Source organism: Protopterus annectens, chromosome 10.part0, assembly GCF_019279795.1.
Source record: "Protopterus annectens isolate FY-2018-M chromosome 10.part0, PAN1.0, whole genome shotgun sequence".
NCBI lineage: Eukaryota > Metazoa > Chordata > Ceratodontiformes > Protopteridae > Protopterus > Protopterus annectens.
This window is the reverse complement of record NC_056744.1, coordinates 532,169,959-532,197,528: the sequence shown is the minus strand read 5'-3', so window position 1 is coordinate 532,197,528 and position 27,570 is coordinate 532,169,959. Positions and strand designations below refer to the sequence as shown.

General features: G+C 40.1%; 1 protein-coding gene across 1 annotated transcript in view; it reads right to left on the bottom strand.

The window, feature by feature from the left end:
- Window positions 1-27,570, bottom strand: part of RGSL1 (regulator of G protein signaling like 1) — a 1,267,980-nt gene that overhangs the window by 165,199 nt on the left and 1,075,211 nt on the right. Inside the window, exon 17 of the mRNA XM_044086788.1 lies at window positions 12,332-12,468. Within this exon, the coding sequence (XP_043942723.1) occupies window positions 12,332-12,468 (137 nt within the window). The remainder of the gene's footprint in view (window positions 1-12,331; window positions 12,469-27,570) is intronic.

Sequence of the window (27,570 nt, the reverse complement as noted above, 5' to 3'; positions counted from 1 at the left end):
CCCCTCGGAGCCAACGAGGGAGTCTTGGCGCCCGGATCCCTCCAAGGATGGAACCAATGAAGAGATCGGAGCCGACGAGGGAGCCGAAAGGTGTGGTATCGGCTCCGACGTTCCAACGATTCGAGCCCCAACAAGCTCCAGCTCCGAACATGGTGGTAGAGTCGGAGGAGGAACTGTTGAAGAAACAGGGATAGCCACAGTCTGTTGAGAAGGGCTAGTCAACATTTTGGCCAGTGCCTGCGACTTTAGGAGCCTACTGACCACCCTCTCTAAGTCATGATCCGATAGCCTGGAGGACCGAGAGGAATGGGATTTATGGCTCTGCTCCAATTGTAGTAATGGGGACCTGGGAGCCGAGTGAATGGACTCTAAAGAGGGGGACCTCGAACGCTTTTGGCTCAGAGAAGACTCCAATAGCAAAGTCGGAGCCAACTGAGGTCTCGAAGTGTCAGTTCCGGACGGAACCGACGAGGAGGCAGAAGCTCCACTCGGCGTCGGCTCCGAACTGGGAGCCGACTGTTTGGCAGGCTTTAAGGATTTCCCCGATGAAGGCTTGGACAGGGATCCTTCTGGCTTTAACAAGCCCCTCAAAATGAGCTTATTCCTATGCTCCTGCAGGACTCTCGGACTGAAGGCATGACAGACCGAACAAGAGTCCTGCAGGTGTAGGGGGCCCAAGCAATAAACACAAGAAGTGTGACCGCCTGTCAGAGACATCTTCTGACAGCACGAGTCGCACTTCTTGAAACCTGAAACCTTGGTATCTTTAGACATGATAAAAGAGATACCAAGGGAAGTTTAACTAGTGCTTAAAACACTATACACAGACACACACGCACTAAAACTAACAGTAACAATACCACTATAACTACAACAGTTATCACTAACAAAAACTTAACATCAAAAATTATCCAAATACATATATTTAAATATATATATATATATATATATATATATATATATATATATATATATATAATTCAATATAAACTATAAAGAGACAGGCCTAACACTACCCTAAAGGGTGAGGAGGGGAGGAAGGGAAGAAAACTCTATAACAACAGAAAAGGAGATCCTAAGTGGGGTCTAAAGGGGCTACACAATCTAATAAAACTAATAGAGAAGAATATCTAAATATAACAACAACACTGACAGTAAAACAGTAGTAAAAGAATTATACGACCTGGAGCCGGTAAAAAACACAACCTCGTAGCTGAAGCGGCAAACGAGATCTGGATATCTGATGCCTAGCACTGTGGGATAAGGGGAGGCCTCGAGCCGGTAAATAGCTCTTGAGCATTAGTAAAAGGCTGAGTCGGAGCCGAGGATCGGCTCTGAACCCATCCAGCAAGAATGAAGGCGAGATAGACAACTTAACATACCCACGTGACCACAGGGAGGACATGCAGATTCCACACAGAAGGCAACCCTGCCGAGGATTGAACTGGAGAACCTCTTGATGTGAAGCGACAATGCTAACCACTGCATTACCGTGGGGTGATTAATGTACTACTGTGGTAAAAAAAATTAAATAAATAGCACCCCCTCAGTACTGTGTTTCATTGCCTACCTTTTATTCAGACCCACATTCAAAAGTGACCATCTTGCTGGTGATAGTGTGTCCATATTCCCAAGAAGCTGAATCACACCAAGACCCATAAGGCAACTCCTCCATACCCTATTTAACATAAAAAAAATCCATACTATATCACAGCCCTACCCTAAAGGGTGAGGAGGGGAGGAAGGGAAGAAAACTCTATAACAACAGAAAACGTGACCCTCTTCATGTCAACTGCAGTCCAAAAGGCCTAACTAAACAAACTGGAGTCCCTCATTGAACCAAATATTTTTCTCCTGGAAAATTTCAACTATCATTCCATTAAGTGGAAGACTACACTAACACAAGTATGTCTGTACACCCCCATCTATAGTTTATAAATGCTAGCTCCTTAGACCCATTAGTTCATCTCCTAAGTACAGGCACACAAATAATGTCACTAGCCCTCACAAATACAATGCCACTATGGTCTAAACCAATAATTGCTCCATTACTGGTCAAATATGACTGCTGTGCAGTAATATTCACTAAGAATGTGAAAACTTATTTACCACCAAACTCTTCTGTCTTTAGAGATTATGCAAATGTTAATCTATTATTATCTGGTGAGCTGATGAAATTCAAGCATTTCCTTTTCACCATGACCCAGTCTCACACACTGCTTCAATCATGGACAGCTTCTCTGGACACTAAATACGAGACATGGGTCCACAGCAGACACAAATACAAAACTAAGTTCATGAACAAATCCCTGTGATGGAACTCTAATATAGAAAAATTAATCTCAGACTGATTACCAAGTGTATCTTCTAGGTTAAAAAAAATTATTACCCATCAGTATTCCTGCCTTATCAAGCTCATAACAGAATATGTTACCCCTTTTGTTATGTATTTGTTTAAACATAGGAATCACCTTGAAAGAATGCTGTGTTTCCTAATAAAGACAATCAAGCGCATGTATTCCACGTGCTAAGAGACCACCTTAAAGCTCCTTCTCTTTCTTCTGTTTCTTACAGACTTTTGAGGAGGGACTATTGTCTTATTAACAAAGCTTCAAATGATCCAATCCTAACAGGCCTCCTACACATTTGTAAAACAGACAACTTAAACACTTGCTTGAAGGAACTAAACTTCTACAGCAGCATAAACATGACTTGCTGGCCAGATAGATATCTCTTTTAAAAAATCCCTCTTCTACGGAATAGATTTCCTTATATGTAAAGCAAAGTATTTTATTGACCCTTTTCAAATGCATCTTGGACAAACAGATGGAAAAATGCAAATTCACCCCTGGTCTTGCACTTCAAACCCTGAATGAAGGGGGAAATGATTAAATAGAAGCTACTAAAATTCCTGTAGGGTACTGGTGAATGGGATTTCAAGGCTTTGCTACAAATGATGTAGTCTTTTAACAGCCTAGTATGAACCTAACAGCCTATAAGGAAAGACCTAGAATGCTTCAATATGGTGGACTTCCATTTGATAACGATGTAGCTACTACCATTTACAAAGTATAGAGGGTTGCCAACCTGACCTTCTTTGAAGTTGAGAGAAGTGCAAAGAGCCAACTGTTCCCCTGTATACAGCGCTCATCAGACAAATTATAGAAGGCGGCAACTTGTTCTTCAGGCATCACAAAATTCTTCTGGTAGAGCTGTAGAAGGTACAAATATCCATCACAAAGAAAATCAAAGGGATTCAGGGAGACAACCAAACACTACAGCAACTCTCTTCTCTGTATCTTATCACAATACATCACAAACACAGATTGTTAAAGGGCCCCCTGCTATTTGAAATCTTATGCTCAGAATACTCCAAGATCTTGTACACAAGGTGACAGTCAGTCTCAGTACAAATGAAACTCAACTGTACTATGAAACAAGACAACTTCATACCTCAAAGTCTCACACAGTAATGGAATAACCCTGTCCCCCCAAGACAAACTCTATCCATCAATCCATACAGCATAGGACCAGGGACATCAAACACCTCAATGACTAATGATCTTGAGTTTGTTCATCAGACCCTAGAACCTAGTGATGGTTTTCTCATCCAACAAATAAATTATATAAAAAGAATAGTACTCTCCTAAGAAGTACCTTAAGGGTCTGTCCTAAGACCTTTTCCATTCTAAGTCTTTATTAATGATCTTTCTAACGTCATAATAATGCAGCTTTCCTTCCTTCTGTAACTCAACTCCATCTATTTAAAAGTTCCTTCTACAGAACATCTAGTTTACTCTGGAAACAATGACTCTCAAAAACAAAACCTTCAAAAAATACCTCAAATATCACACTATGTCTTTTGGTGCTCACAAAGGATACTACAAGTCAGTTCCCTATGCCCACAATGATCCTTTTAACAGGTTCATAGGTTCATAGGTAGATACTAGGCTATCTGCCCTAGGGCATTTATAAGCCTAGCCAGAGTGTATTTGGCTTCCGCCTCCCTATTAGATTAGCCTACTGTACCTCTGTAAAGTAGGTCACAGAAGGTACCCTTTTAAGATTAGTTTACTGTGCCTCTGTCTAGCAGGGACACAGAGAGATCCCAGGGGTGAATTTGCGATTTCCCATCCACGCGTCCAGATTTCGCTTGAAGTGGGTCAGCGAGGGGCTATGTCTAACATGAATTGGGATTCTAGTCCTGTTTCTTATGTCTCTGCTTTATGTTTATTGGTCTCTGACTTGACCCCATCTTAAAACTTATCTTACTTACTTGATTTATACATCTGTGGAATCCTTCAAAGCCCCCGGGCCTGTGGAAAATACAGCCCAGACCGCAGAATCCTTTATAAACGCATTCTATGAACACCTTCAGGAATGCATGGATCATGCAATCCCAAATAAAACCAAGACCCAATCCGCTAAAGGCAGACGTCCTGTCTGGTGGACCCCAGCCATAAACAAACTATACAATAGAAGGAGGAAGCTACTAAATGATAGAGCAAAATCCCAAAAAGGGAAGGCATCTCTGATCAGTATTAGCAAAAACTACGGGCACTCATAAAATCATCTAAGGCCAGCTTCGAGAGAAAAATTGCACAGGACACTAAGGATAATCACAAGGCTTTCTTTAGTTATGTTAGTAACCTGGGTGGGAATTCCCAGATATGCTCAGAATTAGTCCAAAATGACAAAAAATACACCAAACCCACAGACATTGACAACATGCTAGCTGACAGGTTCAGCGCAAACTTCTCCCCCCCTCCCCACCAAAAGGGCAAATATCTATCCCAACAGAGTGCTGCCCCCCTGACATCTCAGATGCTCAGGTAAGAGCCGCCCTCTCCAAAGCAAAAAACACAGCATCAATGGGACCAGATGGTGTCCCGGGCTGCGTCCTACATGAACTCCAAGAAGAGCTAAACCCAAACATAAAACTACTGTTCAATCTCAGCCTTACTACAGGATATGTACCCAAAGAGTGGCATACAGCAACAGTGGTCCCTCTCCACAAAGGTGGTGCCTCAACGGATCCTGGAAACTATCGCCCCATAAGCCTGACTAGCTTGGTCTGCAAAGTTATGGAAAGGATCATCATGGACCTTATAAATAAAGATATTGGGGACCTACAGACACTGGATCCTACCCAGTTTGGCTTTGTTAAGGGCAGATCCTGCCTCTTAAACCTGGTTGATTTCTTTGAAACAGTCACCAAGGCCATTGACAAGGGGAAGGTGGTCCACACAGCCTACCTGGACCTCGCAAAAGCCTTCGATACAATACCCCACTCGGGCATTATAGATAAGCTCACCAGCTTAAATATAAACCCCTATGTCACTAGATGGGTTGCAAACTGGCTCAAGGACAGAACCCACATGGTTAGAATTGCTGGAGCCATGTCAGACTCCAAATCAGTTACAAGTGGCATCCCACAAGGCTCAGTCCTGGGACCTCTCTTGTTCAGTATATATTTCTCGGAGGTACAGGCCAACACGGAAGGACTGTGGCTGACCAGGTTTGCAGATGACTGCAAACTGGGCACCATAATCGACTCTCCAGCTGACACAAGCATCCTCCAAAAGGGCCTCATAGAAACAGACAACTGGTGCCAGAGCCATGGCCTCAAGCTAAATGCCAAAAAGTGTATTGTCATCCCCTTTGGCAAAAACAAAGTGCCCACAAATTACCACATAGGTGGTAATCCATTAAGTACAGAAGAAGTAATTAGGGACCTGGGGACCCAAGTTGATAGCAATCTCTCATTTGACAACCACGTGGCCAAAGTGGTTAGAAAAACATTTTATATAGCCCACCTAATCATGAAGGGATTCACATCTAGATCAGGGGAGGTCATCGTGCCTCTTTACTCATCCCTCATCAGGCCCATAATTGAGTACAATGCCCCTTTTGGGATGTACCTTACCAGACACCTGCAGCAACTGGAAAGACCCCAAATGTACCTCACCAAGAGGATCAAAGGGCTCAAACAGATGCCATATGCTGCCCGGTTAAAGAAACTCCAGCTCTACTCAGTGGCATACCGCCTGCTCAGAGGCGATCTGTGCCTGACGTATAAAGTCATGTCCAACCCGGAATTAATGGATATTCTGCACCTCAGAAAACCAAATCCCATCGATCCACGCGCTCGAGAGACTTGAACCTCAGCACTGAAATAAATAGGACATGCTGGAGGGACAGATTCATAACCCAGAGGCTCCCTTCACTCTGGAATAAAATCCCAGTCCAGGTTAGGCAGAGTCCCTCATTGACTCCCTTCAAGAGGAATCTTGATGAGTGGATGGGAGATCGTAGGTTTACCCCGGGTATCACTTCTGTGTCACTGTTAGACAGAGGCACAGTATACTAACCTCGAAAAAGGGCATAGCAAAATTAATTTAAAATGGGTGGCTAAAGCCAAACACACTCTGGCTAGGCTTGTAAATGCCCTAGGGCAGATAGCCTAGTATGAACCTATGAACCTATGTTATAAGAGAAATGAAAGCAGCACATGTGTCAACTTATCTCCTTACTATAGAGAACAAAGCCTCCAAAGGGAAAGAATCTTTGTTTTCCTTGGCTGGTTTATGGTATACCTTTACTTTTGTTTCCATCACCATCAGACATTATACATCTTCAGATAACCCTGAGGAAAATATGTAGTTGTATTTCTTTTTTCTGTGGGAGAGCTACTATATATATTTCACTAAAACCAAATGTATTTTTATTAACAAAAGAGCTATTGTACTTTTTTATCTTTCTATATACATCATTTTTAATAACTGCTGCCATCTTTTTACATTTGAAATTTATCTCCCCTACAATCCATGGCATTCCCCTAAAATCTACAGACTTTGGACTCAACCCAATTTGGTTTTGTCAAGGGCAGGTCATGCCTACTAAACCTGGTGGATCTCTTTAAGTAAATCAGTAAAGCGATGGATGAGGGCAAATGTTTCACGCTGCCTACCTTCACCTGGCCAAGGCATTTGAAACAATACCCCACTTGGGCATTGTTAACAAACTCATGATGTTAGATACAAACCCTTATGTCATGAGTGGATAGCTAGCTGGCATACAGACAAGACTCAGGAAGTTAGAATGGGGGAGTCCAAATCTACAAAAGACTAGTCACAAGCTGAGTCCCTCTGGGATCGATCCTAAGAGCATGCCTTTTTGTCATTTACTTTTCTGAAGTCAACACCAATGTCAGTGGCTTCTGGCTGACTATATTTGCAGATGATTGCAAATTAGGAGCTGTGAATGAATTCCCCATCAACACATATGTCCTCCAGGAAGGGCTGACAAAAACAAACAACTGGTGTCAGAGCTATGGACTAAAACTAAATGCCAAGAAATACATAATAGTGTCCTTTGGGAAGTCATCTACTCCTGGTAACTGTCATACTGACAACACACCCCAAAAGGTTGACCTAGTATCAGGGACCTGGGGACACAAAGACAGTAATCTACCTTTGACCATCAAGTGTCTACACTAATGAGAAAATCATTCTATGCTGTCCAACTTATAAACAAAAGTATGGCATTTAGATCCAAGGAAGTCGTTATTCCACTGTATTCGGCATTCATCAGACCTATCATTGAGTATAATGCTCCCTTTGGCATGTACCTAACCAGGCACAGTCAACAACTGGAACATCTACAGAGGTTCCTCCTTATAAGAATATAGGGCATAAGTGACATGTCCTACGTAGACTGCCTCAAGGCCCTATCGCTGTATTTGATCTCCTATAGGCTGTACAGGGGAGAGCTATGCCTGGCATACAAGGCATTGTCAGACCCCACTTTGATCAACCTCCTGCATATCCACAAAACAAACAGCACTAGAATTAACTGTTCTAAAGATTTAAACATTGTCTGTGATATAAATAGGACATGCTGGAGAAACAGGTATATATCCCAGAGACTACTTTTATGCTCAACTCCTGAGAGACTTGCTTGGCTACAAACATCTGCATTACAAGCTAAAGCTAAGTGAAACTTGCAGTAGTGAATTGTAGTATTTTGTTAAGTACAAACTTGCAGTTTTAAAACTACTGTATTTTCATTTTTTTCTGTTTCCTAATTGTGTGTTGTGTGTGCTGTGTCTCTCTCTCTCTCTGCAGTTAGCTTGCTATAGAGGGGGTGTTGGTATTCACTTCTTTTGTATTTTGTTAAGTACAAACTTGCAGTTTTAAAAGTACTGTATTTTCATTTTTTTTCTGTTTCCTAATTGTGTGTTTCTGAACAGTGTGTTGTGTGTCTCTCTCTCTGCAGTTCCCCATCCACCCTCCCTGTTCTTGTGTTGGTATTAGTGTTGGTGGCTCTGGAACTGCCCACCCCTTCTGTAAGTCTGTATTAGAACACTCCTCCTGGGTCCATCTCATTTGCTCACTTAACTGAGTACAGTGAGATCATATTCTGAGTCTAGTGTGCATACAGAGAGAAGATTTGAGAAGGCCAGCCCACTTAGGTTCTTCCTTCCTCTCTTGTTGCACTTAAAAAATAAAAAAAATTTTTTTAAAAAATGTTGCACTTTATTCATTTGATTTTGCTGTAGTTGTGTTTCTTCCTACTCTATTTTGCTTTTCTTAAAAGTACTCAATTTTATTTATTCTGCTGCAATTATTATTGCTTGGTTGTAGCCTGATTGAATTGTGACTGTTAGTCTTTTGGTTTCAGCACTTGGGCTTCATACAGGCTGTTTTACATTAGGTTTGTGGTCTGCACTGTTGGGCAGGACAGGTAGCTTACATCCTTCTAAGCTGGGAATTGCTGATTGAAGGCCCAGTGTCTGCTATTTTAAAAGTGTATTAGTTCTGGCTTAAGCACTTGGGCTTCAGGCCAGTTATTCTACATTAAGAAGGTTTGTGGTCTGCACTCCTGTGGGAGGAGAGGCTGGATTCTGCCCTTCTGAGCTGGGAATTTCTGGTCACAGGCTTATTGTGACTGCTTATTTGAACTGTTTCTTTTTGAAATTGGTGCACCTTCTTGCTGTAGCATAAACCAGATTCAGGCCTGCTGAATCTAGCTTTGTTTGTATAACTTGAGGCACTGATCCAGACCATCTTTTTTTGAAGAAGGTTCCACTGCATCCTAGTAAGCAGGGATGTGGAGTTAGAACTTGTCTGATTGAAGACTGTTGGAACAGGGCTCAGTTTTGAGCTTTTTTCTGGTTAATTGGGTAACTTGTTTAAATCAGTTTGTTTGTTTTCTATTGTTTTATATATATATATATATATATATATATATATATATATATATATACACACACATATATATATATATATATATATATATATATATATATATATATATATATATATATATATATATATATATATATATATATATATATATATATATATATATATATATATATATATATATATATATGTATATATATATATATATATATATATATATATATATATAAAACAATAGAAAACAAACAAACGGATTTAAACAAGTTACCCAATTAACCAGAAAAAAGCTCAAAACTGAGCCCTGTTCCAACAGTGAGTGCAGAGAGGATATGGGTATGGCAGGATGTACATAATGCATGTCACATGTGTGTGACATTTTCACTCAGAACAATCACTTTCTGGTGTATGGTGGGTCCTCATGTGCTCCCATGTCATGCATCAGGTATGCTTCATAGAGCTGCTCCTCCTCTTCTACTACTGAAAGTGGCCATAGTGGCAAAGATGAAAAGGTCATGGTCAGCAGCATCACCTCTTCCACAGTGACATACAGTTCGGAGATGCATACAGACAGGAGAGGGCATTCCTGAGGCCATGATACTCACGCCAGTGCCACATCTAGTGCAGGACATCAGTCACGATCATGCAGCATACCTGTCTCTGACTAAGGCTGTGTTACTACCTGTGTCACTCCCGGAAGAGGCAGCTCCCATATATATGTGGTTGCGCAGATAATGCCCACACATCTTCCATGCATTACTTGGGCCTGTCTGTTACTCTGAACTGCAGTACTGGAACTACTGCTGAGGCAACACACATGCACAACCCCCACACACACACACACACACACACACACTGCAGCCTCCCAGTACCAGAGACACACACACACAAAGCCAGTGACAGTAGTTCCTTCAAAGCAGTTAGCAGTAATCCCCTCCAGTCCTACTCTGAAAAAAAATGTACACCGTTATTTTTTACTTTGCAAAGCATTAATTTCCCTGTGGAAGACGTTGCACCTTTGTGTTCCTTTCCTCCACCAGTGCAAGAGATAATAACTGTGTCCTGTCCTTTATACTTTATTACTTGAGTTGCCTATGTTGGATGCACAGTGTGGTCACTCTATGCATGGCTAAGCATAGTCTGACATTGGTTTTGCATACATCATGTATTACTGTAGAGTATATACTTTACTATGGGCCAAAGCTATATGTTAGGCACTGTGTCTTTGCCAGTGCAATGGCATACTGCATTCATCTCTATCTAGTATGTTCATCCACTGCTGCTGGGTCCTCCACTGACTCCTCAGTCTGACTCACCCTCCTTTGTATTGTGCACTTGTAGATGTTCGTTCTGCATCAAATGGCCTCCCTGCTGCAACCACTTCCTCATTATTCTGTAACATTATGCAGACTGAGAATATCTTAGAACAGGTGCCAGGATCATATATCACATATATACAGGCAATGAAAGTGTGCCTTCAGCAATCCAAACACATGCGCCACTATAACCTATGTTTGAGATATGGCATAGTTGTATCCATTGTCTGTCAGTTCTGGGAATTATGGGTAGGTGTCATCAACCAGGGCTCTAGGGCACATCTAACATTCCCTGCAAAAATTCACCTTCACAAACTGCTGATAATGTTCATGCATGAGCCATATATGGGAGTCATACTAACTGCCTGATAGTTGATGGAATGATAACCTTTACAGTTTAAATACCTTCTGTCCAGCTCACCAGGTAGGGGGAGTTCTTTTTACAGTGTAGGTACAATCTAGGACCCACAGCTCCTCAGAGAAAAAACTATATCAGAAAGATTCCACATTGTGTTTGCTCTCTCCGCTATTGTATGTGGGAAACACATATACTATCCCACATGCTGCAGCATGGCATTGAGAAACTGTTGGGAGTATTCTCAAGGCAGATGGCTGGATTACCCCCACTGTGTCCTTTGTTAGTCACTGAATGTTCCCTGCAGCTAGTATAAGTAAAACTATACATGTCTTAGTATCCATTGGTATAGATAATCACAACTCTCATGAGCCTGCACATAAAGCTGACACATCTACAGAGCCTATATCTACATGGTAATTGTCTACAATGTATCACAAAAGCCATGAAATGGTTAGTGCGGTTGAATGGTACAACACTTCTGAGAGTGCGATGCACACCAGGGCGGCTACTATAGTGAAAATAGCCTTTTGCATATACAACATATGCAACCATAAACATATTACTGCTACTCCCCTGCATGTACATCGGGAGTTAGCTCTGGTTATTAACACTGGTGATTACACATTGTCACACTCTTTATGCCTTTCTGAACACCATCTCTATCTTGTTTTGCCTCATTTGCATACACAGAGCCCTCATTTTTAATGCTGTTGCTCTTTACCATCTAATTATACTGATATTAGCATATACTGTGAGCAGCTGTGATGCTTGGCTTCCAATGCTGATGCTCATTTCATCTCTGAGACTCATACATCTTGCTTGTGGCCACATGCCTACTGCACTGAGACAAATGTTTCTGAATTCCAGGGTTTGTCTTTTTGATACTTTGGCTGCTGTTGTCAGGCTCCACTTGAAATCTTCAGGCTGCAGCTTTTAATCAAGCTCAGATCTAGATCAATGGCCACACTTTGGTGAAACATGTTTATCCAGATGTACAGTTATTTAAGTTACAAGTGGCCATTTTCCACATTATTTAATCTTTTTGCACACATGGATATGTTACTACCTACATTATATACTGTATTTTACAGAAATAAGCAACATTGAAGGAGCACTACATTCTTGTGTTAAGAAATGCATTACTTCTGATTATTAACCTGTTGGAGAGCTAGAATGTGTCTTAGCTTCTGAAAGTATTTTAAGATTTATTCAGATCGAGAAGTGAAATTTGAAAGGTTGAGGGTTATTTGTTGCTATTAGTAGTATATCCCACCAAGTAACACCCATTTAAAGAAAAAGGACTGTACAATTAATTGTGTTGGTGGTATTCCAGACATTGCTTAAGACAAATTTATCTTCAGCACTGATTTTTCTCATAAAGGGAATTCATCAGAAACTAAATGTAATTAATTTTCTCCAAATCTGAGTACTTTTTTAATAAATGGGCTGCTTACCACTAGTGTAGAAATTAACTTTTCGGTACCACTGTTTGTCAAGATTAAGCCGCCTATAATCTGGAATTGCAATCTTCTTTTTCTCTTGAACTTTTTTCCATCCATGGAAGCTTTTCATAATATTATGGATACAGAAGCTAAAGAAAGGTAAAAAAAAACAGTTACTGAAATTTACATGCAACATGTTCAAGGAAAAAGCCAGTCATCTGAAACAGAAGTGATGTGTAGTTCTAATTAACCAAATGCTTCAAAAGATGTAAGACACATTTTTTGTTTCTGTTGTTTTGTGGATCAGCACAAAGTGTGTTACAATTTTCAAAGCTATTAATTGTTTTTCAGTGCATTTCTTTCATTGATGCTATCCACGATGCAGTGTGAGGCATGTTATATGTGAACCTTGTTAAGACAAGGTCACTTTTTCTCAGTTTTGAAAAATAACCAGTATACTCCATATATCATATTGGGTGGCTGCGGTGGTGCAGCAGTTAGTGTTGCTGCTTCACAGCAAGAGGTTCTCCAGTTCGAGTCTCGGCTGGGGTGCCTTCTGTGCGGAGTCTGCATGTCCTCCCTGTGGTCGTGTGAGTTTCCTCCAGGTGCTCTGGTTTCCTCCCACATCCCAAAGACATGCTGTAGGTGGATTGGATGCACTAAATTGGCCCTACGTGTGAGTGCATGTGTGTGCCTTCTGTGGAAGTTTGGGCGCCGGGCTGGCAACTCGACACCGTAAAACTCCACTGCCAATCATGAGCAGACAGGTGATCCGCTGTGGCGACCCCTAACCGGGAAAAAGACGAAAGAAGAAGACTCCATATATCATACATTTGCTGTTGCATCCCTGTAACAGCACAGACAAGTACTTTCAGGCCACAATGTATTCATCAAATGAGGGAACATAGTAACAATAAGTAGTAATGCACATAAGATGCTCATTCTTGAGAGGCAAGACTGTTTCTCCATTTATTATTTTCATGTCTCAGAAGACAAATATATAGTAAAACAAACTGTCTAAAAGTGTTCTGAAAGTTGCAGTCCTTCATAAATGTCCTTACAGCTTTTTATCCCTCAAGAAATGGGAATTAAATTTCAGAGAAATACAGTTCCCAAAAGCTGTGTTTCTGAAACAAAACATGTACCGTGCATCAGAGTTAGAAGTAGTTAATTTTTTAATACGAAGAAAAAAACAACTTCTGAAACAACCTACCAGTTTCACAGCCGGAGTTTAATCAGGGAGCCGATTATCCACTGACACTTTTCAAATAAATGTGTGACATTAAAGAGTACATGCCATGAACAAACAAGTTAAGTAGTCTCAAAATGCAGCACATCATCAACCAGAAGACCATACAACACAAATAGAGAGTAAAGACGAATATGGTATGATGGCAAAGAGGGAGGGAGCGGCTACTGCAGCAGTGATCATTTGAACATCTGCTATTATTGTAAGCTTAACTTGCACAACTATATGTTCGTCATATTGATCACAGTTGCAGTAGCCTTAGCTATACAGGTAGAATACTTTAGTTAACTACATTTGGGAGGCAGAAGGAGAAGAGTCCAGGTTCCCCTGGAGAATGTTCCTAGCAAAGCCTGATCTGGACCTAGGGAAGGAATCAAGCTAATAGTGCTTTGCAAAAGAATGTACAGAGCACCAAGTGGCAACTTCTAGAATCCAAACCTTTCCAAAAAGCTACAGATGAAGCCAAGGCACTGGTAGAGTGAGCCTTGACCCTGACTGGAATAGTTTTGTTATGATGAATATAGCAAAAGGTAATAACCTTATGCAACCATTTGGAAATAGTCTGATGTGCAGTTGTCCTATCTTGCCCTCATTCTTGACTGATGGGTTTGGAGCCGATCCTCGGTTCCGACTCTGCCGTTTTCTAAAGCTTGAAATCTACGGCTAGCTCATGGTTCTATCCCTAGTGCCATAGTGCATTCCCTAGATCTCATTTGTCGCTGAAACATTTCAGGTCACTGAGAGCGAGCTCTGGCTACGTTTAAACTTTATCATTTATTCCATTAACAATTGCTGAAACTTAATGTTGATGTTAAATAACTTACTTATTACTTAACTGCGTTTTTTTACTGGTTCATATTTCGTAGTTAAGCCTAGCTTTAGATTTAGATAACATTAGTGCTTAGCAGTAAAATATACATTCATATGTTATAGCGTGTCTACTGTTTGTTACTTGAAAGGGCCATAGTTTAAATTTTTATAGCCTATTTCTTCGATTTAAATTCCTTCATATCATGTCCTTGTAGATATATATATATATATATATATATATATATATATATATATATATATATATACATACATACATATATATATATATATATACATATATACATATATATATATATATATATATATATATATATATATATATATATATATATATATATTATATATATATATATGTGTGTGTGTGTGTGTGTGTATATATATATATATATATATATATATATATATATGTATATATATATATATATATATATATATATATATACATATATATATATATTATCTAGGCTTTGTGTGTGAGTGTAATTTCTCTTACTTCAGAAGGCTATAGTTTAAAGTCTTTGATAGCCATAATTTTATCACTTTAAATACTAATGCTTTGCCACTGTTGGCTTTGCATACTTATTTGCTATAGTGTGCCTGCCTGTTTTTAGTTAGAGGTCAATTTTTCTCACAAACAATATATCACTGTGTGTTCTACTTATTGCACTTGCTCAATTTTTGTTTAGAGTGTAAGACTATTTAAGTTAGAAGGCTTTAGAAACCTTTTTCTTGCTAACTTGTCTCACTACTTTATGGCCAACTGATTTTGAAAGGACTCCTGAAGTCTTCACTTGCACAGGATTTAGAGAAGGGTCAAAGTCCTCCTAAAAAAAAAAAAAAAAAAAAAAAAAACTATGTCACCAGCTCAGAAATCTGACAAAAGCTCCAAAAGACCATCTTCAGTGTCTTCAGATGGTTCGGAGCCATTTAAAAAGGTTTTGAAGGTCTCGGAACCAAAATTACTGGCTGAGACATCTACCTGGGCTCCATCAGTATTGGAACCGATGGTACTTCAAGCTAGGAACTGATTACCTGTAGTGGAACCAGTGTCTCCTATGCTTAGATCTCCTATCCTACAGTCTCTTGCATCACCGGCCCCATCCTGTCGTTCTTCCAGAAGTCTATCTGATTTGGATATAGACCGGTTGGCGTAGAAATTATTGAGGACACCGGCACTGGCAAAAATGTTGTTGGAGCCGAACCTTTCGGCCTTGAAGCTGACTAGACCTGCTCCCTCTGTTCTAATTCCTCCTCTGACCCATACTGTGGCTTCGGAGCCGGGATGTGTGGATCCGACTTTGATATACCCATTGGAGCCAAGACCAGCTCCGGAATCTTCAGTTCCAGCCACTCTGACCATCTTGGTGACATCCCAAGGGTCCAGGAGCTGACACTCTCCAGTCGGCTCCAGACAGGATAGTTGAACAGAGATTTTATCGGTTCCGACTTTACCTCTCAGAGGTTAGGCTCAGATAAGTTCGGCTCCTACCTCGGCCTCGGAGCCTTCTCCTGTGGTGCTGGGGGGAGCTACCGGTTCTTTGGTGCTGGAACTTTCTTTGCACCATGGGAGGGGGGCTTTTGCAGTCATTAGGAGAGCCCTGTCGCCATGGCCAGTTTCTACATCAGAGCTTCCTATTCTTCCCCTAAAAAGCTCCGGTATCTCCTTCTGCACATACTCACCCACAGCGTAGAGATACAAAGCTTCATGAAGCCCCAGAGGGCTAATGCCTCTCTTCAGGACCCTCACTAGAGGCCCCATCTGAGGAGGCACCCAGAAAGAGGTTATGCAAGAGGAAGCATCTGGACTCACCAAAAGAGTCACTGACATCTGACATGGAACTCGATGAATCAGAGGGGTCCCCACGGTCGCCTTCTGAAGATGTCTCATTTGTAGACATCTTGAAAGTCCTTAAGCAGAGAGGTGGCTGGAAGGCCATTAACCCTTCTGAAGAAGAGTCCATGTGCATGAAGGCTTTTGGTTCTCGACCTTCCACTTCTTGGGTTTCTCTGCCTTTTGACAAACTCATGGATTTGGTTTGTCGAAGGGCGTGGGAGTCTCCAGATACAGTGGAAGCTGTCCCTAGGAGGCCTAATAAATTTATCACTGTGCCAGAAGACAAAAAAATTCTGACTAAAGGAGTACTTCTAGATGCTATGGTTGTGGCTGTGGCCACCTAGAAGGAGTTATCTGAGATGTCCACATCTGTCCATCCACCAAACAGAGAGTCACGTACGATGGACAGGTACGGGAAGTGCATGTTCTCATTAGCAATGTTTTACATTGCGATCTCTGAACTACCTTACTCATTTTACAAGAATGCAGAGAGATCTCCTAAAGGAGCTTGGAGATATTCTCCAGGGTAATGTAGCTGTGGGATTCTCAGAAAAAACAACTTCCCGGGTATTCACCCTAAACCCAGTAATCATCTCATCCATGAGGCTCATTTCGTATGCAGACGATGGAGCGAATAGGTCAGCAAGTTCAGGAATTGCCCTTAGGAGACATTCCTGGATGCGCATGTGTTTATTTTCAGAGCTTTTCAATTCATCCTTCATTAATACCCCTTTTGATGGCTCGACACTCTTTGGGCCCAAAGTTAAAGACCACTGACCAGGTGTGAGCAGGAAGGGAAGACTCTATCTGCCATTGGAGTCAGTTTTTCTACTCCTTCAAGACCCTATCCCAAGGGTCAAAGGAGTGGAAAGATGCAGTTTTGCAAATCCCAGACAGCCTTTCAAGACACGTGGTGAACACCTCTCTAGGGGCAGAGGAGGGGGAAATAACATAAGACGCCGACCACGCAGTAGTAAAGGGGGTCCGCAAAATCAGGGGCGATCGAGAATCTTTCTCTGGCAAGCCCTTTCAGAGTTCCTGAAAGGAAGCCCTACTGTTCCACTTTGGAGGCAGTAGAGGGGTGCTTTGTACCCAGACGCCTGGCTAAAAAGAACAAAAGACAACTGGGTACAAAGGATCACATTCAGAGGTTACTCTATACCCATTTCGTTCCCACCCCCAACCATGAAAAGAATTCCAGATGTTCCACCCAGTCACAGAATCAAGCAACCACAGAAGTTCAAATGTTGCTAGACAAAAGAGTCATCCAACCGGTCCCCACACACCAGATAGGATCCGGAGCTTACTCGAGATTCTTTTTAGTTCCAAAGAAAACGGGACTGGAGACTAATATTGGATCTCAGCAATTTAAACAAATCAGTAAAGAAGACAACGATCAGGATGGTCACACTACAGATAATCCTTCCCTTTCTAGGAAAAGATGATTGGATGCACTCTATAGACCTCCAGGATGCGTACTACCACATAAAGATTGACAAGCCATCCAGAAGTCACTTGTGCTTCTGGCTGGGAGCCAGTCATTACCAATTCTGAGCACTGCTCTTTGGGCTCACTACAGTCCCCAGAGTTATTCACCAAATGTATGGCAGTGGTTACAGCCTGCCTGAGGCATGCAGGATTCCTGGTGTTTCCATACCTAGATGACTGGCTCCTTACCGCCACTACCAAGCAGCTACTACTACAGACAATAGACAACACTTTGGACCTATGTGCTCAACTTGAGATCACAATCAACTACACAAAATCTGCCTTATTGCCATCACAACATATCACATTTAAAGATGCAGAGTTGAACTCAGTAACTATGATGGTAACTTTTCCACAAGAATGAATACAATCTCTTCCCACTCAAATTCAAAACCTACTTTTGAGAACGAGAGTACAAGCAAGAACTGTTCTCAAAGTATTAGAGACAATGGCAGCAACTGCCACCATACTCCCCTTAGTTCGCATGCACATGCGGATTCTGCAATGGCTTATCTTTACCCAATGGTCAATGCAGGACTTATTAATGTCATACCAGATAATTCTGACAGAATCTTGCAAAAGGGACTTAGCCTGGTGGATAAACTCGGATCAGGTCACCACAGGCCTTCCTTTCACTCTACCTCCCCCATCAGCCACAGTGATCATGGATGCTTCCCAGATTGGGGGGGGGGGGCATTAGCAGGGACAGACAGCCCAAGGCACTTGGCAAGAACACGAGGCTCACCTGCACATCAGCGTGCTGGAGTTGAGAGTGGTGCTATTGGCGTTGCAAGCATTTCAACACTCTCTTCCTCCAGGCACGATTGCAATCCAGATGGACAACATGTTAGTTGTATGGTACATAAACAAGTAAGGAGGAACCAAGCCTTACCCTCTTTGTTGAGAGGCCCTCAGAATATGGCAATGGGTAACCTTATCCCAGAGCTTTCTTATAGAAACACATATCCCAGGGAAATCCAACGTGATAGTGGACAAGCTCAGCAGGGCGATTCTAATGCCCCACTAGAGGTCCCTGGGACAAGATGTAGCTAAAGTGTTGAACCCAGGTGCATACAACTTGGCCCTCTCTAGCCAATATTCAAGGGCTTGTAAACTTGACCAATGAAGAATATTGGTGTATAATCCTGTGAAATCAAGAGTGCATAGAAACCACCCAAGATCCAACTGCATGTCAGAAATTATCTGTAAAAATTGTGTAGTATCTTGTATACGTGATCTAACAAAGCCTAACAAAGGTTTCAAGTACTGAGTCAGAAATTGTGAAAGGGATTCAGTAAGAGAACCCCTGCCTGAAACAATAGGCCTACCAGGTGGTTTGTGTAAATCTTTATGAATTTTTGGCAATAGGTATAAGTATTGATGTTTTGGATTTGGCACTATGAGGTGGTGTAAATCAGAATCAGTGATGATACCCTCTTCCAGGGCAGTCAAAAGATACAAATCTATTTTATGTTTAAATCTGAGACTGGGATCAAGGGACATGTACATACAGTATCTGCCATCCATCAGTTGTCTTTGAGCTTCATTATAATACATTGTCCAGTCCATTACCACAACTGCTCCACCCTTATCCGCCAGTAAAATCACAGATTTTTTGTTGTTTTTTTAGATTTGTAACCACCTGCTGTTCAACCTTTGAGAGATTGTGAGGCAAAATCTGATATTCACTGGTCCTAAAATGTAGATCTTTGAGTACACTAGTCTAGAACATAGAAACATATTTATGCATAGAGGGCATAAAAGTAGATTTATGGAATCTAAATTCACTTGTACTGGAATTTGGCAATTCAGAATCAAAATATAGTCTTAAATTAAGTAACCGGCAAAAAGAAATGACATCTTGAGCCAAAATATCTTCACCAACAAAAAAACAGATACAAAGTTCAAACCTTTATTTAAGAGATTTAACTCAACCTCAGATAAAGGAGTAGAAGATATATTATGAACATTTCCCGAATCACTTATCGTGGTATCATAACTTTCAACAGGGTTTCGACATTGCTTACCTGCCCTAAGTTTCCTTCCACCCCTATGTGATCTACCCCTAAAGGATTGTCCAAACTCTCTCGTAGGGTTAGAAAATCCTGAGAGTGGTTTATATCGGGTCTGTATCACTTCGACGAAACGGCAGAAGTTCAAACACCATATGTTCGAACTTCTAACCTCGAAGTACAAAACCATCAAAGGCTTAGAACAGCGATTTTTTTTTTTCCCAGGGAAAAAAATCGCTGTTCCAAGAAACACACACACAATACAAGCAAACCAAAAAATCAGCAATCCACGCACATACACTTAAAATCTTAAATCTAACCCTACACTAAACTGTACATACACTACTATCTATCCACTTACTTTAACCCAAACCCTAACCCTAAGGTCCGTCATTATCGCACACTCACCTGACCCGCGCCCTAACCCTAACTCACCTATCCTACCCTAACCCTAAAGTCTGTCACTATCACACACCCACCTCACCCGTGCCCTAATCCTAACTCACCTAACCCGTGCCCTAACCCTAACGTCCACACAATCGCACACTTATCTGAACCTGACCCATAACTTTCCACCACAGTGCTGAAAATCGCAAAGCCACAGAAATGGCCCACCAAATTCTTTCCCTGGGAAAGAATTCGGTGTTCCGTGGCTTCACGATAATCAGTTTTTGAACTTCACAGTTTGAACATATGGTGTTCGAACTGCTGAAGTTTCGATGAACTGATAGGAACCCGTTTATATCTATATCTGTGGCAGAGAATGACTCGTCCCCTGAAGTCCAGCTATTAGTGAATATGGACTTCTTGAGAATGGATTTAGGTGTCTTCCTTTTGTGTGTAAAAGATTTGGTATCTGAGTTCCCAAATTTAACATTCTTTGTTAAACCAAAAGGTTTACCCCTTTGGTAACCCCCCATGTCCATATTAAATTTTTGCATCTTTTTATCTTTTAACTGTTTTTCTAAACTAAGCAATTCCTTAGTTAGCTGATTCAAACAAGAAACATAAAATACTTGGCTTTCATAAATTTTTGTCTCCTCACAAATGACCCTAACTTCAGTAATACACTGATCAATGGAACGCTCATAATATGATGTAAGTATATCCACAAAACCCATAGAAGCCTTTTGCTGAGCTTGGGCCCACTGTTCAGATAAGCAATCATCAATATTACTAACCAGGGGCTGAATGCATACTCTGAGACCCCTAGGGGTAATACCCTTAGTCTGATAAGCTTTGAAAAGCTTTAAATGCCATCTTCATACTTTTGGTTAGTTTCTGAAAAATTTTATTGCAGGCTATGGCTGGTTCACTACTACTCACACCTGAAGTATCAACACTGGAGGGACCTAACCAAAAAATTTCAAGTCATCTTTATTTGCTGAGAGCCCTTATAAAATAGTAATAAAATCCATCATATAAGATATTATTAACCAATTAATATAAATGGCTCAAATAAATAAATGGATATATCACAAAATTATTGCAATTAAATGTGACAAAATGGGGTCTCAAATACTCACAATATGTTATGATGAGAAAGTATAATCTGATTGTAGTGCCAGTACCTGAAATAGTCAAAATTATCATTTAAGGATATAAACAAACCTAAATGTAAAATGGCATAATGATAAAGAATTCCAAAACAAGTAATCAAAAAGAATTACCTCCTAAGTAGAAACTTAATAGCTAAAATGTTTGAATAGTCCCTAAATATTTTTTGAAAACAAAATACATATGCTGTCAATCTAAAGCAAAAGTTGAGACCAGCCTCAAAATGGTTGTCCCAAATTACCACCCCCTAATAATAGGGAATAAGATACAACTTGAAAATACAGCCCAATAACATTATCCAAAGTGATTATACAAAGCCAGAGTCCAACAATGTGGTACACGTTCCAAATTAAGCCAGATAGCAGACCTGATGATATAACCAAGGTCCATTGATTTAAAATATCTAACATGGAAAACCGCTTTCTTAGTGGCCATCACTTCAGCCAGAAGAGTATCAGAGTTGCAAGCCTTGTCCATTAAATCTCCATATATGCTGTTCCACAATGATAGAGCATCATTGTGTACAAACCCATCCTTTTTGCCAAAGGTGTGCTCAGAGTTTAGCCTCAATCACTCTATTGAACTACCAATATTCTTCCCCAGATACTGCAATGAGGTGGAATACAGTCTACACCAGTTGAATGTTCATAGACAACTGCATTTCTACCTACATAGACCAAAATACTTTAGAAAATCATACCAACTTTTTCTATCCTTCTCAGAAAATAAAAAAGGTTTTCCAGTAGCAAAAACTACTCTGTCAAACTAGCTGTCTCAATGCATTTTGTTAGTTTATAATTCAGCACATAAAGAATCACCACAAGGAATCAAAGCAGATTCCACAAGGCAGTATCTACTTCCTCTGCTTTCTTTCCTAGGCTACCCATTAATACTATGTGTGCAGCAGCTACATGGGCTAAGCCTCATACCTTTATCACTCATTACAAAGTAGACATGGCCTCCAGGGACAGGAGCCTTTTTGGTTCAACTGTTGTAGAGAATGTACTCCCTTGAGCCACCCATGAAGAAAGGCGCTAGGGACACTGTTCCATCAGTCAAGAATGAGGACGAGATACAACAACTGCACATAAAAAAGTTATGTACCTACCATAACGTTCCATGTCAGTTGTCCATCTCGCCCTTCATTCTTACGTCTCACCCACCTGACCCCCTGCCTTGATTTCTGGGAGAACGAGAGGTGGTTCTACTCTTGGTAACTAGTCTTTGACCTTCTTCTGAGTCTGGTAAAGAGTATTGTTAGTGTAGATATTTTTTCGCTTATATATAAATATATATGTGTGTGTATATATATATATATATATATATATATATATATATATATATATATACACACACACACACATACACACATAAATATGTATATATATATATATATATATATAGATATATAGATATATATATATATATATATATATATATATATATATATATATATATATATATATATCGCCAAAAAACAAGAACCCAGCAGAGGCAAACAAATCCAAGACTCCGATCCCAAAGTTGACTGATGGAAACTCTCAAAGTCCAAATATATCACATAAATACGTGCAGGAGTCAAGAATCTTCAGATAATAGACAAAAACACTATTTTAATATGTTCAAAATTCACAAACATTTTTCAATCATCTTAATAGCCTGTCTGGCTTTTTAAGATTTATGATGGAATATTCAAATGATTCCATAAACTATTTGGACACGACCATAGTCAGGGTAGGTGATTTGTATACCACTAAGGTATACAGGAAAGCATGCTATGTGCCTTCTTATTTATCTAGTGATAGCATGCATGATTCAAGGATCTTTTCCAACATTGTGAAAGGGCAAGCACTTAGACTTTCTCGCCTGTGTTCTATGGATGCGAATTTTGACCTTGAACTGGAAAGATTGAAAAACAGCTTTATTGTCCGAGGCTACAATCCGGAAGATGTGAACGGCCAATGTCTACAAGCACAGCACTTGAGATCCACCCGAGGGAGACCTTATTTTGCGGGTGGGCATTCAGCTAGACTTGACAAACCTGATAGTAACAGGCAGTTGCCTTTTGTTTTGCCCTTAGGGACCAATACACAGTTTGTGCAACAAGTTATAAGTGATAATTGGGATCTATTGTTGATAGATCCGAACATTAGGAACATTGTAGGCAACTGTCCCAGATATGTATATAAGAACTGCAGCAATTTAAAACAGCTGTTATGTTTTCCAAATCTGAACAATTCTGCTAACAATACTGTTCCGGTATGGCAACTTGGGACTAGGAGCTGTGGCTCCTGTGCCCAATGTGGACACATTGACAATTCTAGATTTTTCAGATGTCCCAATAATGGTAGACTGTGGGAATTACGTAATAGATCTGATTGTAACACTAGGAATGTAATATATGTTGCGCATTGCCAGATCTGCTTTTCATTCTATGTGGGAAAGACGAATAGATCGTTGAGAGAAAGAATTCGTGATCATCTTTATGCTTTCTCTAGGAAGGAAAGCTATAGTGCTGTCTCTAAGCACATGCTTATATTTGGACAACAACATAAGTTCCTATTTCAGGTACTACAAGTTGTCTATCCCTCAGTTAGGGGTGGAGACATCACTAACCTGACTGAAGAACTAGAAATGAAGTGGATCTTTAGGTTGGCGGCGCATAGGGGTGTGGGCTTAAATGAATTTGTATCTTTAAAACCTATTCTTAAGGCAAGACCCCTACACTAATATAGTACATGAAACATTATAATGTATCTTTATGATATATATATTCCTTTTAAAGTAAGTCCAATACAATTCATTCTTTTAGTTTAAGCAGCATATTGGTTGCATGATATAGTGTTTAAATATCAATACATATATTTCATTTTAAGGCATGATAGTTATTAGGTGTGTTTTTTCTAGTAATTAATATATTATTATGACTGATGTTAAGGAATTTATGCCTATGATATATATTCTTTTCACTAGACTTTCAAAGTATGTCCAATACAAGTCATTCTTTTAGTCTAGGCAGGTTACGTAGCATATTGATTGCATGATATTTTGGTTAAATATCAATACATGATATATTTTATTTTAAGGCATAACTCATTGTTTCTATAATATATAGTAGGTGTGTTTCTTGTAGTAATCAGTGCATTATCACGACTGAAGTCAAGGAATTTAAGCTTATATATTGTTAATAAGTATAATTTATTGCTAAAACATTATAAATGTAAGTTTTTTTAGGTTTTGTTTTTGAGATCTTTTAAGTTTTTGTATAATCGGATAGGATGTGATGTAATCCAATAAGGGGACAGGATGCGATATATTTCGCTGACATGTCGCATTGAATGCACATCATTATGGAATGCACACTTCTTATGGTCTGTTTTTAAGATTTTCTAAGTTGTACACTCAGATAAGATGCGATGCATTTTGCCCACATGTTATTTGATAATATAGTAAGGTGACGTATTTTTAAGTATGTGTTTGATTTCTTTTAGCAGGATGAGATCTATGCTGCTATACATTTAGTATTAACACAATATACAGGAAGTGAGGTAGCTTCTTAATAATCAAGCAGGATGTGATGTTTACTATATATGTTGCTCGTGAATTTTAAACATGTTATTTATGTGATATATTTGGACTTTGAATATATATATATATATATATATATATATATATATATATAAATAAATATATATATACATAAAATGTTGTTCTTCTTTCAGCTTTTCCCAGTTATGGGTCGCCACAGCTGAACTCTGGTCCGCTAATGATTAGCAGTAGATTTTTATGGTGCCGAGGTGCCAGACCAATGCCCAACCTTCAATGAAGGCACGCCCATTCACACATGTCTTTCAAACGCCACTCGACCGCAGGGAGGACATGCAGACTCCACACAGAAGATGCTCCAGCCAAGAATTGAACGGGAGAACCTCTTGCTGTGAGGTGACAACGCTACCGCTGCACCACCGCAGCTTCATATATATATATATATATATATATATATATATATATATATATATATATATATATATATATATACATATACATATATATATATATATATATTTATATATATATATATATAAAACATACAAATAATTGTTACATCAGCAAACAAGATCTGGGGAATGCTCTATGGCATCATAGGATAGGGGCAGAGCCATGAGCTAGCTGTAGACCTCGAGCTTTAGAAAACAGCCTAATCGGAACCGAGGATCGGTTCCAAACCCATCAGTCAAGAATGAAGGTCGAGATGGACAACTCACATGGAACATAGGTAAGATAATACACGAGTTGTCTGTTGACATCCAAAGTATGGACTATCCCTTCTCCCGCATTTTTAGGTTCAGGAAAGAAAATGGGGTGATGAATAGTTTGGCCTAAAGTAAACTAGAATAATACTTTAGGTATAAAAGAAGGATTAGTTCTTAAAGAAACCCTGTCCCTCTGGAATATGAGACAGGGCTGACTCACCGTAAGAGCTTACAACTCAGATACCCTTCTTGCAGAGGTGAGAGCAATCAGTAAAACTGTTTTCCATGTCAAAAACCTCAAGTCAACCAGATTAACTGGTTCAAATGGAGCATGTGTTAGCTTCTCTAACAGAACATTAAGATCCCAAAGATGGACCACTGGTATTCTCGTAGGCCTCATATGCAAAACCCCTTTCAAGAATATTTTGACGTGAGACTGCATTTGAAACAGGAGGATCCAAGGACAGATATGCTGAAATGACCAATAAATGACCTTTCGCAGAGGAATAAAAGGCCATAGGATAATAACTCATATAAATATTGTAACAGCAGAAAACAACTAGTCCTGAATGGGTGCTGGTTATGTTGTTGGTACAAACTTGAAATCCTTTTCCATTTGTTAATATATGATTTTCTAGTAGCAGGCTTTCTTGCTTCCATTAGTACCTGCTGCAAGTCCTCAGTAAGCAGTTGCCTAAATGGAATTAAGACCCTATTGTCCAGATAGTCAGCTGAAATTTACTGATGTTTCGGTATATCATACACCCCTGTTCTTGTGAGAGTAGATCTAGTCTGTGAGGAAACTTGTGGTAATTGCCCTTGGACATTTCCAAAAGAAGGGAGAACCATGGCTGCCTGGGCCAGAAGGGAGTTACCACAATGATCTTGGCAGATTCTAAATCTTCAGAAGCACCCTGGATATTAGTGGAAAAGGTGAAAAAACATACAGGAACATTCCTTTTCAAGGAAAATAAAATGCATCTGTCTTCCAGGCTTTATATAATGAAGTCCTGGAGCAGAATATTGCCAGTTGATTGTTCAGAGAGGAGGCAAAGAGGTCTACTTGAGTAACTCCCCACAGATGGATCAAATCTTGGAAGACCCCCTAATCTAGTTCCCATTCATAAGGGTCTGCCCTGGTCCCACTCAGCTTGTCTGCCACACAATTTTGCTTAGACTGCCTGTCGGATACCTGTAGAGCGGGATTCTGCTCTGAAGCTATATCCCAAGCTAACATGGTTAGTCTGCAAAGAGTACATGACATAGTTCCATTTTGCTTGTTAATGTACCACATGACTGTGATATTGTCTGTAATCCCTTGAAGAGGTCCTGAGGACCCAAGATGGTTCACAGAGTTGAGTATCTTGATCAGAGTTATCAATTACTTCATATTTATTTGCTTCCTTCTGTCCTTGGTGTCCCACACCCCCTATACTTTTATCCCTCCTAAAAATATTCCCCAAGCAAAATCCAAAGCATGTGTGGTGACTGACTGCTTTGGAACAGGAAGGGAGAAAGGGAGACCTGGCTTTAAGGACATCTGTTGTCTCCACCAAAAGATTTCTCTCCTGACAAACTCCAGCACTGGTACTTTAAAAGATAAAGGATGCTGACGCTGGGACCAAAGAGATTTCAGATACAATTGTACCTTTCTTGCGTGAAGTCTCAACATGAGAATCATAGATACCATGAAACCCAAAATCCTGAGGAATTCCCTCAAAATGACTGAGTAGAAAACCTTAGAAAAGGATCTAGATAAAGATCTATTTTTTCCTGTGGAAAAAAGGGTCTTTGAACTGAGGTGTCTAGTTGACATCCCAGGTACATAATCCTGTGTGAAGGAGTCAAGAAAGACTTGTGAATGTTCTCTTGGAATCCCAGATTGTGTATGAGATCTCTGACCCAAGAGATAGATTCCTGACACTTTGAAAAAGACTCTGCAAAGATAAGCAAGTCGTCTAAACATGGAAAAATGTGGTTAACCTGTAGCCTGAAATAAGCTATAACTGGAGCTACATAGTTTGTGA